This window comes from Camelus ferus, chromosome 8 (genome assembly GCF_009834535.1).
Source record: "Camelus ferus isolate YT-003-E chromosome 8, BCGSAC_Cfer_1.0, whole genome shotgun sequence".
NCBI lineage: Eukaryota > Metazoa > Chordata > Mammalia > Artiodactyla > Camelidae > Camelus > Camelus ferus.
In genome coordinates, this window is record NC_045703.1 from 51899054 (window position 1) to 51912509 (window position 13456).

Sequence of the window (13456 nt, forward strand, 5' to 3'; positions counted from 1 at the left end):
ACCAGGAAATTGTCCTTGCAGCTCATCTTTCTCATTTCTTTTTTGGAAGGATTGCTTATGGATGCCCAAATGCATTAAGTTTGGCTGGTTTCTGCCCTATACTCCAACAGAAAATGAGTATGGTGCTTGGAAGCACCATTACATTGCTTGTGTGTCCAACTTAGACTGGCTAACCCCTAGGGAAGCCGCTGCAATGTATGGGACTCTGAATGAACCCAAAACAGAAGATGAGGAGCTACAGGAAAGGCAAAGAGAAAAGTGCCTAAGGAAGATAATCTGGGAGAAAATTGCACTACGTAAGAGTGAGTGGCATTTTAAAACTTTGTATCTTAGCCAAGTATTGTTGAAACCAAGGGATTTACATAGAGGAGGACAGTGCTGTCTTTCTGAAATAGCCCGTAGGTGACATTCTCTAAAGTATGTTCAGGACAAGCTCTTTTTTTCTTCACTATATATTTCAAGTTAATCAAGAAAAACAAAAAGATTTCTGATGAAATGTATAAGGTTAAATATCCATGCCTCGTAAGACCAAAGATGGGGAGAGAGGGCTATGAACACAGGCAAAAACAAATAAATAGGTTCAAAACAAGAAGGAACAGGATCAGTGGAAAAGAAGAAAAATGAAAATGGAAATGGAAGCAGGAAGAATGACATCAAAAAAAAAAGTGGAAAGGGAGTAGGGATGAGACATGCTCTCAGCTAAGCCTTCTGATTCGCATGGTGTGTAAAGGTAATCAGCAAACCTGATTTGAGTTCTCCCATCTTTGTTTTGTTACTGACTCACCCTCTGCAAGATCGTAACAAATGGGAAATTACTGGAAGCCGAGAAGAAGGGCAAAAATAGCTGTGAAGCCTATAAACTGATGAACTGGTTTCCACAAGAAAAGAGTTGCTTGTTCTCTGAGTTTTGTATCTTGACCTGAAATGACTGGTAACTTGCAGCCACAGAGCTGAGAGGATAAGAGATCCAAACAGAGCCTGTAACACTGGCTGTAATTACTGCCATCTGGAACACTGCCCTGGTTCAGCTTTATATCTGATGCTTTATCTGTGCAGACTTGGCTGGGAGCAGCATGGAGTCAACAGCTGAGCCTGCTGCTGTCTGTTTTTCAGAGTTGTTGTTCAATGTTCGACCCCCTTGGGTGAGTGGAACACGCTGCTCTAGATTGTTAAAATCCAAATGCCAACCATGTCTCTCCCAGACCATGAGGGATCGAGTGGGATTCCATGAAACTTTGGAGAAACAGCTGATTTTGGCATCTTTAGACGCTTTGCCCAAGCGGTAAGCAAACCTCCATCTGCTGAAGGCTCAGGACTGTCCCATGATACCAAGAAATCATTCTAGAGTAATTTAGTCAACATGCAGGGATCTTGTATAATTATACAGCTCTTATCCTATGAAATAGCAATAGAAACAGTTCCTAAATCTTCAGTAACAGTAGCCTTTAACATGCTTCCCGAAGACGGAAATATGTAACATTCAAAATTTACATTTCAGATATTCTTAATCCCACAAAGAGCCACAAAAAATGGATGTAGCACATTTTCTGTATAAAGTTTTTGAGGAAAAATAAAATTTTTTCAGAAATTTTTTTATGGGGTAAGCATATCCGAATGGTATTGGGATTAGGGGTGGCTGGGGAGAGACTGGACATTACTCGGAAAACCAGGAGGCCCGGATGATGACGGAAATTTAAAATCTCTTGGCTGCTCCTTTTACAAATGCCGTTTTGAGCCCTGAAGTCTGTCACTACATTGGCTTTAAATGCCCTACAAAAGTAAGTTCCAAGAGCCCTCTTTAGCATCCTATGAACGCAGAGGGAGAGGCCCAGAGGGCGGCACTGGTCCCATCCAACCGGGAGCCCTGTTTGCTGCTGTCCCTGAAAACCACAGGGAGAGACTAAGGTCCTGAGGTCGCCTACCTTGTATGGGATAACTGATTTCCAGATAACAAACTGGTTCTCACTTATCAAAGTCAAGTTAAGGGATAATAAAAACTTCACTTACCCCCCCTTTCCCCTGCAGAAGCAGTGTTCCTGGATGCCATTCCTACCCTTTCCTACCAAAGAAAAATTGGCGGGGAATTTATGAAAGTGATGTCAGCTCTTCAAATGCTCTCCAGCCGCACTTCATATTAATATCCTCTCGGATTCCTGCATACGAGGTACCCAGTGTGTTATAAGGCCAGCCCCTTCCTGAATGGGTTTTTTTTCACCTCCCATAGAGGGGACAGATGGCAATCTTTTGGCCACTATGGGTATGAGAATGATTAATCTCCTGCAAGGAGAGTGGTCTGATCTCAGTGGAAATGTATATACCCAAAACAGTTTTAAAAATCAGAAGCAATAAAAATCATCATAAGTCAAAATTATTTTTTAAAAATTATTAAAGGCCTAAACTGCCTTGCATTTAGTATCTGTCCAATAAATTCTTATTGAATTGAATTGGTTGCACTTAATCCATAAAAAAATCAAAGTGATACAAATATTTTAAAATTTCTTTGGGCTGCCCAAGGAATTTAATAATATCATGCAACCACCATTTCTGAAAAGAAAAATGTCAGAAATCTTATTTTGTGATCTATTTAATAAGGGTGCCATTAAATGAAAATATGCTCTTTCTATAGTGAAGTTATATATTTTTATTTTAATATGAATAAGAGAAAGGAAGCACAAAGAAGATACAGGAAGCATGTATTTATATATTTAAGTATGTATATCTGTGTACACATTTATGTATTAATACACACACGGGCATATATAAGGAGTGGCATTAGTAGGCTATATTCATTGGCTTACTTAGAAAGTTCTTGCAAAAATTCTTATCTGTAACAAAAGGGTTGCTTTCAAGATATGAAATCACTTCTCTTTTTGGGCATCTAGGAACTGACTTTGATCATTTACAACTGGCTAGCTTAATTAATGGATCCACATGAAAGCAAGATCAGAGTTTTGATCTCCACGTGATGGTTTCCATAAGGTTAAAAAATGCATCGTGCTAAGCACAGAGGATAATTGTTGATAGAATATGGGTGAATAAGCTGGTATAAAATAAATCCATTCTCCTATTTGTCTTCTTTACATAAGACTATGCCATAATTACTTGAATGTAATGGGGGTTTAGGGAAAAAGCAGAGTGTAACCATAAGGTAGTACTCTATATGTTTGAACTGTGACCTTTAGAAAGTAGCGTGAGGTTTTGGGAAAAATCAGTGACATCAATGACTTTCCAACCTGTCTGTTGCTAATGAATTAAATTCATCACAGTGAAAATTCTACTTGGTTGTTGAATTCAAAGAACAGTGGTTTTAATATTTATTTAAATGTGAAATATTTATCAATATTGATAATTCAAAAATTTATAATTAAGAGGAAAATAAAATCTATTTAAGAAGTCTATTGCAAAATTGTACAATCTTGACTTCATTATTTTTTAAAAGCTGTATGTATATCTCTGTGTAGGGGTGTGTACAAAGATAAAAAAGCTGGCAGGAAATAGTTTGTTAGAATTTCTCTCTGAGTGGTAGACTTACAAATGTACTTAAATTTCTCCTCTTATAATTAGAAAAGAAATAAAAATTTTAAAAAAACCAGTGAAGGAGAAAGCTTATCTTCCTTCTACCATTTCTGAAGAAAAACAGTCATTAAAAATCATAGCAGGTTACATATTCATTGTGTTTATTTTATTAATAAATATTCTAAAATAATGGACTTTGGTTCCTGCAGCTCTGGTTTCATTTTCTAGATGGTGGTGAACAGTGTTAAAGCAGGGATCGTTTCTGTGGTGTACGAACACAGTGGCCTAACCTTGGAGAGCCTATTTTATCTCATAGAAAAAGCTCTGGATGGGCAGAAGGCACAGAGTGTGGGAATATTTAGTGATGGAGACAGCAGAGAAATTAATTTAATCCAAGGTAAGACTGGGGATTGGAAAGAACAACCCACTGTGCTCTGATGTAGTATTTATCCCCACATACGACCTTCAGAATACTTTTTGAGTTTCAGTTGGTTAAAAAGGTTGATATCCCAGCTCAAAGCAATCAGGCAGGAGGAGTTCCTTCTTATTCAAGAACGGACCACCTTTTTGTTCTATTCAGGCCTTCAACTGACTGGATGAGGCCCACCCATATTAGGGAGGATAATCTGCTTTACTCAGTCTACCTATTTAAATATTAATCTCACCCCAAACGCCCTCACAGATGCACCCAAAATAATGTTTGACCAAATTTCTGGGTACCCAGGGCCCAGCAAAGTTGACACATAAAATTAATCATCACACCATTAAACAAGTCTCCTCTGCCCCCTCCCCTTAGCCCTTAGGAAATACCATTCTGCTTTCTGTTCCTATGAATTTGACTACTTCAGATACTTCATCTAAGTGGAATCATACAGCATTTGACTTTTTGTGATTGGATTATTTCACTTAATGTCCTCAAGGTTTATCCATGTTGTATCATGTGACAGAATATTCTTCCTTTGAGGTTGAATAATTCATATTCCAGTGTGTGGGTATATACTCACACCTACTTTGTTCATCTGTTCATTTGCCAGTGGACATTTGGGTTGCTTCCACGTTTTGGCTATGAGGGCTGTTATGAACATAAGTGTGCAAATATCCCTGAGATTCTGCTTTCGATTCCTTTGGATGTATACTCAGAAGTGGGATTGCTGGATCATTTTTTATTTTTTGAGGAAACTCCATACTATTTTCCATAGTGGCTACACCATTTTACAATCCTACCAACAGTGCATAAGGGTTCTAATATCTTCACATTATCACCAACATCTGTTTTTTTCTTTCTGTTTTTTAATATCCTATCCCAGTGTGTATGAGGTGATATCCATTATGACTTTCACTTGCATTTCTTTGATGATTAGTGATGTTGAACATCTTTTTATATGCTTGTTGACCATTTGTATATCTTCTTTAGAGAAATGTCTATTCAAGTTTTTTGCTTTTTTAAACTGGGTTATTTGATTTTTTTTTGTTACTGAGTGGTAGACATTCTCTATACAGTCTGGACATTAATCCCTTATCACTTACATGTTTCACAAACATTTTCTCCCATTCTGTAGGCTGCCTTTCACTCTGTTCATTATATTCTTTGATGTACAAAACAATTTTAAGTTTGATGAAAATTAAGCAATTTTAACAGCAGCAAATACCAAGAACTATATACGGGTGTGCACTAATAATATTCATTATACTTCCAAATGGCTTATACCACAAAGGACAGGATTTACTGGTACCACTGACCTGTTATGGGCCATCTTTTAAACATTTCAGTGATTACCCTTTGTGGGGCAAGGAGATGAATGTTTTAGAAATACTTTCAGTTTCTATTCTTCCTCATATACAACTTGCAACCTTCCTCGCTTATACCTAAACAGGTTTTAAGTTTTACTAACATGAAATCTTCCATCTTTGTGAAATGAGGGAAGATAGGTAATAACAGATGGTCAAGGATCCAGCTGGCAAGGAACTCACAAAATGGTAGAGTGAAGACAGATTTTCCTCAGCTTATGGTGGGGTTATGTCCTGATAAAATATTTTCAACTTATGACGGGTTTAAGTCAAAATGCACTGAATACACCTAACCTACCAAACTTCACAGTCTACCTTAACCTGCTCAGAACACTTACATTAGCCTACAATGGGACAAAAATCACCTAACGCAGAATCTATTTTATAATCAAGTGTTGACTATCTCATGTAATTTATTGAATGCTGTGCTGAAGTGAGAACAGGATGGTTGTGTGGGTACAGAAAGGGTGTAGTTGTACCAGCTGTTTACCCTCAAGATCAGGTGGCTGACTGGGGCTACAGCTCACTGCTGCTGTCCAGCCTCACGAGAGTATTGAACCACATACAGCTAGCCCGGGAAAAGACCAAAATTCAAAGCATGGTTTCTACTGAGAGTGTATTGCTTTACCACCAACATATGGCCAAAAAATCCCAAGTTGAACCACCGTAAACTGGGGACCCTCTGTACCCTGAATCATCTGTCAAACTTCCATCCCTGTAGCTGGAACTCAGCATACTGGGAATGGTTTCAGTGAATTTATTAGCAAAAACGAACTGCTTTTGGTTTCACTTTACCTTATTTTTGGCTTTTTTTGTTTAGTTTATCTGTGCCTGGAGCGAGTTGCATTCCACATTCAGTTTTACATAGCTTCCAAAAGTAAGGCACAGCTGCTGGCAGTCTGGGGTTTGACTGGGTGCTGAATTACACGGCGATGCGTGTCTAAGTGGCAGGGAGGCACCGACTGCAAGCTTACCCCGTGGTAGCGTGTTCACTGCCGGTGCAGTGCAGGAGCCGGTGAGGGTGTCCTGGTCCCAGCCTTCTTGTTCTCCAGATGAGAAAGGTTTCCAAATTCCACCTTTGCCCTGTTTTCTTTTTTTAAAGCAAGAGTAAAATAACAAAATACCTCAGAAAGCAAAAGTTTCCTTCTAGATAATGATAGTGTTTTTTCAAAAGCTTTTTCCTTAAAAACAAAATGAAATCTCTCACTCCAGTCACCTGGAGAGGTCCTACCCTTGCGCGTTTAGACCTCTCGGTGCGAAGAAGTGAAGCGGAGGGATTGTTGTGCCCGACTTTGCTCCCTTCCTTTGCTGGGGCTGAGGAACGCAGCGTCTCCAGGGCTCATTTGGAAGTGGGTCCAGACACGTGCGGATGAAGGGCGTCATCACACTGCATTCCCAGGAAGTGAGAGGGACAGCGATGCTTCCCATCCCTGGGAGCCTTACTTCTGCTCTGAGGGACTTATTTTTTGATTGGCAATTGGAGGACACATTTCCCCTTTAGAACTTGGTTGCAAAATCCCCGGACTTGACTGGCCATCCTCCTCAGACGACATCCTAAACCTAACTGCTCAGTGTCCAATAAATCCAGAACGTGAGGAGCCCGTGGCCACGGTGGGGGTCAGGGGTACCTTCCGTGGCCCTAACGTAGAGGCAGCGCTGAAGCAGCGGTGTCCCGGAGATCTTGTCCCGGAGCAGGCTTTTCGCATTTTCACGAGGTGCTGAGAGTTTCTCTTAAACTAATACGAAATTTTGACTTTTTTCCCCTCAGGCTATAAAATTGGTGTTAAAAATTTATTGAGGCCTGAAGTGAGAGACTTCTGGGAGAAGTTAGGAAGCTGTGTGGCCCCTGAAGATGAAGGGGGTCACGTGGACATCTTTGCACCACTCGGAGCATCAGGTCAGTGCCGAAAAGCAGCGGTCATACCTACTTTGTGATGGGGTTTAGTGGATTTGTGAGATGCCCTCTGTTCAGAAGACTCAGTCACGTTTATTTTTTATTTCTTTTTCTCATATATCTCACATACTCAGGTATTTAGGGGGAAAGGGCATCAGGGTTAGTGGTCTGAGTAACTAGTCCCTAAAGAAAGCAAGCCACTGGTGGCAAGAGGCAATCAGGAACATTATTTCTATTTCTTCTGGAAAATACAGTAAAGTCAGCCTCCATCGTACAGGGAAAAGTGCCCGACCAGCATAGGACCTTAACTGGTCAGTCTGAGAAAACTTTCCCTGCTGACCCTGAACGAGTGGGCATGAACTTGGTGACCAGGGACCTGGACTTGAATCTCACTCACATCACCTCAGCCCTGTGGCCTCTGTTTCCTCCTATGAAAGTTAGGATATTAGTGCCTTACGATTCGGGACTTCTGAATAGCAAAACAATATAATTAAATAACTAAAATAAAAAATATTTAAATACTTAAATATTAGAGTATTAAAAACAATGAAGTGCCCTGTAAAAGTGAGTGTGGTAGTTGAGCATTTTAAGTGCCTCTGTTTGGTACCAGCCAGATTTAACAGAAATCTGTTAAGTAAAAGCTCTGCATTCATGGATTCCAGGGCTGTGTGGTTTTTGTTTTTGTTTTGTTGTTGTTGTTTTTTAATCAAGCAGAGCAAGAGAGAAGGAAGGTGAAATTTCTGTTTCTTACTACCGATTCCTTAGGGAGCTTTTTAAAAATTCTTCTTAATCCTCAGATTTCACTGGACTATTCAGTACATACAAAGCATGACCCTGGCAGGATTCCACCAGGCGAAGGAGAAAACAAAAGGATGGGAAGGAGTTTAAAAGAAAACAAAATACAAATTACTGTAAAAAGAAATTTTTCTTTTACAGTTATTACAATTATATAATCTCAACTATGTAGAATCTAGGCATAGAAAACTCTAGGAGGAAATATAGTAAACTGTTAACATTGTCTATCTCTGGATGTGTTTTTCAAATTTTTCTACTTTTAAAGTCAGTTTGAGAAGAGTAGGTTACAAAGACTAGGGATGGTGTGATCTCAGTGTTTAAAACCTGTGCATGCGTGGGGGAGGGTGGCGGCGGTGCGTGTGTGTAAAGAGGGTTTGGAAGGATGTGTGTATACCAACACGCCAGCGAGAGTTGGATAAGATGAGTGAGTTTTCCTTTCTTTTATTTTTCCCCTTTTATTTCCTTTCTGTGCCTCTATTTTCTGTACTGAATTAGTACTACTTTTATAATGGGAGCAAAGCAAACTTTTAAACTGGAGTAGGATAAAAAAAGGAAAGGATGTGAGAAAGAAATGTATTGAAAGGGTAAGAGAATAAAGGCAAAAAGGGGGAAGGAAGAATAGATTTGATGACACAGAAATGGTCTCAGGTGAAACTTATTGGCACTCAAACAATAGATTTCCCACCACCATTCTGGTCAAATATAATTTACACCTGGATGAACCATTGGGCTCCTGGTTCAGTCAGAAGACCCTGATTTCTCAGGCAAAAAAATCTCTTTTCCACCACCTCAGGTGTCACACTTGAGCTTGTCATCCCTGGTAGCTGTCATCACCTCTGAAATCAAATCTTGATCTGAAGCCTGTGTCTGAGTACCACTTCCAAATCCCACGCTCAGATTTTCCTACTCCATCAGCTCTTTGCCTGAATACCTCCAATCCACACATTCCCACTTTTCTGTTCTCTATCACCATGCCTTCGACCCTGGTTCCTTCTTCATTAAACTTGGATTAATGGTTCCTCATTATTGTTACTCTCTTGCAAGGAAGCTGAACTTAACTCTTGTTTATTTTTCTCCTGGCTAAATCCCAATTCATTTGGCTAAATCCCAAAGCTGGCTAAAACACAACCATGTGCATAATCTATGCCTGCCTGTACCAAAGCAGCTGAAGACTGTTGGAAAGAGTAATACAACTGTTCTTGTTGATCTAACTTTACTTAAATGGCATACGTATCAAATGGGATTGCAGCACCACTAGGCAATCCTACTGCATTTCCGCGGTAACTTCACTTTCCCATTCTTTGAGATAACTGTCATCTCTTCTCTGCTGGAGTCACTCTTTCATTAATGCTCACTCACTTGTTGACTTCATCTTTTACTTCTTTAAGGAAACCCCTTAGTTTTCCTCCCACCACAAAATCCGCCACCTACCCCACCTCTTACCTTCATTCTGTCTTCCCTTCTGTTACGATGGCAGAAGCACTCATGTTCAACTCAAAAGAATGACTTCTCCACCTGGACTTGGCATCTCATCGCCTTTCACCTTCACTCCGACACTCCAGTCCTCCCCCATAGCCTGTCCTCTCTCTTTATTAGCTCATTCCCATCAAACCAAGAACACCTGTACTAGCTCCACCCCTCTCCCGCCTCCTAAAAAGAGAAGGAGACCCTAAACTTTCCCTCACCAACTTTTGAGTTGACTATACCAGTGGTTCTCAAAGTTTTCATGTGTATTTGAATCACCTAGAGGGCTTGTTAAAATATACATTCTGGGTCCCACCCTAGCGTTTTGGATTCAGTAGGTCTGTAACCGGGGCTGAGAATTTACATTTCTAACAAGTTCCCAGGTGATGCTGATCTCTGATCCCAGAGGCACACTTGGAGAACCGTTGGTCTAGCTGACAGCCTCTGCCTTCCTCACTTCTCACTCACTCCTCAAGCTCTTCCAAGTGGTCTCTTTCTACCGAAAGCTCTTTTGGAAGACTATCAGTGACTTCCATGTGCCCAAATCCAGGTGTCCCCTCTCTGTCCTCACCCTGCTTTGACTTCTCAGCATCTGAGGCAGATGAACACTCCTCCCTGCAACTTTCCCTCTTCTCTTGGTTCCCCTAATACCACCCTCTTCTTGTCTTCCTCCTACCTCAGTGGCCTCTTCCTCTCAGTGTCCTTTGCTAGCTCCTCCTCCTCGGCGAGATCCTTCAGTGTACCCAGGTCTGGATCCTGGGCTCGCTTCTTTTCCATGACTAAGTATTTCCATACACTCATCTCCTAGGGAGTCTCATTTATTCTTATTCAGTTTATATGCGGGAGATTCCCAAATTCATGTCTCCAGCTCTGGAATCTCTGAGCTGCAGGTGCATATCTAGGCACTTTTACTTGACATTAAACAAGGATGTTTAATTTGCAGGTCTCATAGGCATCTCAAAGTTCACACATCTAAACCAAACTCTTGACTGCCTCCCAGCACAAACCTACCCCTTCCCCAGGATTCCTCACTTCAGAGATCATCCTTCACCAGTTACTGCATAAGCCAGAAACCTGAAACTCATCTTTTCCTTGGCATTACTTTAAAAAATTTTAAAAAGCTTTATTAAGGTACAATTGACATACAGTATTTAAAGTATGTAATTTGATAAATTTTGACAAATGAGTACACACTCTGTGAAACCATAAAACAATCATTATAATGAACATCATCATCCCCAGAGGTTTCCTCCTGCCACTTTGTAATGTCTCTCTCCCACTTCTCCGCTCCAACCTTAGGCAACCCCTGATCTCATGACATACTGGTTTGCATTGTATAGAATTTTCCATAAATGGAATCATATAATGTGCATCATATAATTCTTTTTTTTGTCAGTCTGCCTTCACTCCAAATAATTATTTTAAATTCATCCTCTTCATGCTGGTTATCAATGGTTCATTCCTTTTCACTCTGGAAATAACTTGTACAGATATACCGCAATTTGTATATCCATTCATCTATTGGTAAATATTTTAGTTCTTTCCAGTTTTTAGCTTTTACAAGTGAAGCTAAAATTTGACCATTGTATTCCATTTATCTTTAGCAGTTTTACATCTGTCCTCTTATAATAAGACTCCTCCTTTGAGTCAGATTATTTTGGAAAATATATGTAGACTTTTCTGTCTTTGGCCTGAGAATTCCACATTTGAAAATAAGCACCAGGTCAAACTTCATGCCTCCTTCTCCACCCTGTTGGCAGTCCTCATGAATTAAGTGTCTGGACTTCAGCGCTTAGGGGTGAGCTGAATGTGCCGATGGGCTGTTCCATGAGGGATCTGAATTGAGGACAAGATCTGCAGGTGGCCTTTCCTGGCCAGCAGATTAGTGCTCCTAAGGAATAGTTAACTGTTTCATGGCAAAACCTGTGAGTAAACTAACAAAAGTATTTTTGGCTATGCAGAGGCCGGAATAGAAGTTCTTTCTCAGCTGTCTCAACTAACTGGCACGTTATTTACTGCCCCCACTGGGATTGCAACCGGCTCTTATCAACACAGTAAGTGTATATGGGAGCTGACCATCATGCCCAACACCCACCAACTCCAGGATCACCAAAGGGCAAAACACAGCCAATACTGTTGGTCCTGCTGATGTCAGTTACTGCCTTTCATTCCTTCTCTGAAGGGATGCTGTCACTTCCCAAACTAGGTCTTTTGCCATCACTCAGTGATTTGCTTAGGAGATTATTATCGCAAATATTTGCTTCAAACCATCATTTGCAAAAACGTCAGCTTTAACAGTTAAACAAAGATGTATAGTAGCTGATCTAGGGAAATAATAAGTACAAAGAACATTTTTTCTTAGTAAAATAGAATCAAAGTGCTTTCATTTGGAAAAATGAATTGCAGCTCTAAAGGATGGTGAAGAGGCTGGCTGGAGTTCCATTTCAGTAGCATTATCTGAGAGGAAAAACAAAAATAAAACACAACTAGAAGCAAAGTTTCATTTAGATACTGCTTTAGCTGCAGCTGTTGGATCAAACTGTAACATTGGCTGACCAACAAGAGAGTCAAATTGCTTTACTACAATGCTAATCCTTTTCCCCTTTAAAACTCCCTGGCCTCCTATCAAACAGGGCTTAGAGTGTTGTAGAAACTATATAAAACATTACTTCTCTATTCCTGAATGCTAAGGGTCTTTCAAGACTGAAGAAAGCTGGCATCATTGGGAAACTTGTAAGGGAAAAGATTTCATGTAGATACAACAAAAAGCATATTGATCTAATATAGTTGTTGGTTTTTGTTTTTTTTTTTTTTAGCAGAAGTCGCTTGTTAATTTTAGTTTATTTAGCAACATCACCAAATAACACATTTGGCCCTGTACAGAGAAGAATCAGCCTCGAAGAGACAGCAGGGCACAGACACTGCTCTTTCTAAAACAGATTTTCTTCTTTTTCTCCTCTGTCTCCCCTTCCTCCTGTCCATCCTGCTTTTCCCACTCTCCTTCTTCCTCTCCTTCTGGAAGAATGTATTATAAATGTTTTCACACTTACCAGCAAAAGTGGGGGGAGAAGAATCAATCTATCCATTTAGAACAGAAAATCAAGTTGAACCTGGCCCTGTGTCATTCTGTAATTGATTTTCCAGGAGAGAAACTTTCTTAAGCACCCACTACAATGCAGAGATATTTGTAGAAAAAGAGCAGCTTCACAGAATGTAAGATAGATACGAGGTTGGCTACAATGGGGATGACTTTGGATGGAGAAGGAACTCAGGGCAGAGTGGGGTTTTCCTGCATTTTTATCTTTAGGATGTAAACATAAAACAGAATTTCTTACTTGGATGTCTACTCTGCTTTCTGACACAAAAATCCAGCAGCTATTTAATTTTTAATTTCAAACGCAGTATGAAGTGTCAACCTTCTCTATCAAAGAGTAGATAGACATTTGAAATGATTCATGTGTCCTGTTTGAGTGTCTCATTTTACCTTTGAAAGCCGACTATGGGTGTTTATCTAAGTCTTCTAATGAGAAAGGATAATAAGCCTGATACAAATACAACGAAAATGTTTTGTACTGAAAACGGGATGAAATCTTCTATCCGAGCTTAAGTCTACAATAATAAAAGGAGAAAATAATTGTCAGTTCTTAGTGACTGGCTTGGACGACAGTGGGACAGGGCGCCCCCTTCCATCTACTTCAGCGAATCAAAGCTGCAGACATGGTCCAGCCTCACCGACTTCCTGGAAGACACCTTGAAATCAGTAAGGAAACAATTAAGTCCTCTCTTCAAGGAGCTGCAGAAGAATGCCAGTGGGAGGATGATAGGTGAGAACTCTTGCTACTTCTGCTGCAGGTTAATTTTGAAGCTTGTTACATTCCATGGTGAATACAAGTTTAGGAATGCCTAAGTAAAAGTGGACTCTTAAACATTTTCGGTATAACTTTAGTCCCTTTGTTTTTCATATCTCCTTTCAAATATAAAGAATATCCACTAAGAACA

At 40.0% G+C, this 13456-nt stretch overlaps 1 protein-coding gene across 1 annotated transcript in view; it reads left to right on the top strand.

The window, feature by feature from the left end:
• ECT2L (epithelial cell transforming 2 like) overlaps positions 1-13456 on the top strand; it is a 63265-nt gene that overhangs the window by 27721 nt on the left and 22088 nt on the right. Inside the window, exons 5-11 of the mRNA XM_032485034.1 lie at positions 50-302; positions 1114-1282; positions 2026-2164; positions 3745-3913; positions 7073-7201; positions 11419-11511; positions 13099-13281. Of these exons, the coding sequence (XP_032340925.1) occupies positions 50-302; positions 1114-1282; positions 2026-2164; positions 3745-3913; positions 7073-7201; positions 11419-11511; positions 13099-13281 (1135 nt within the window). The remainder of the gene's footprint in view (positions 1-49; positions 303-1113; positions 1283-2025; positions 2165-3744; positions 3914-7072; positions 7202-11418; positions 11512-13098; positions 13282-13456) is intronic.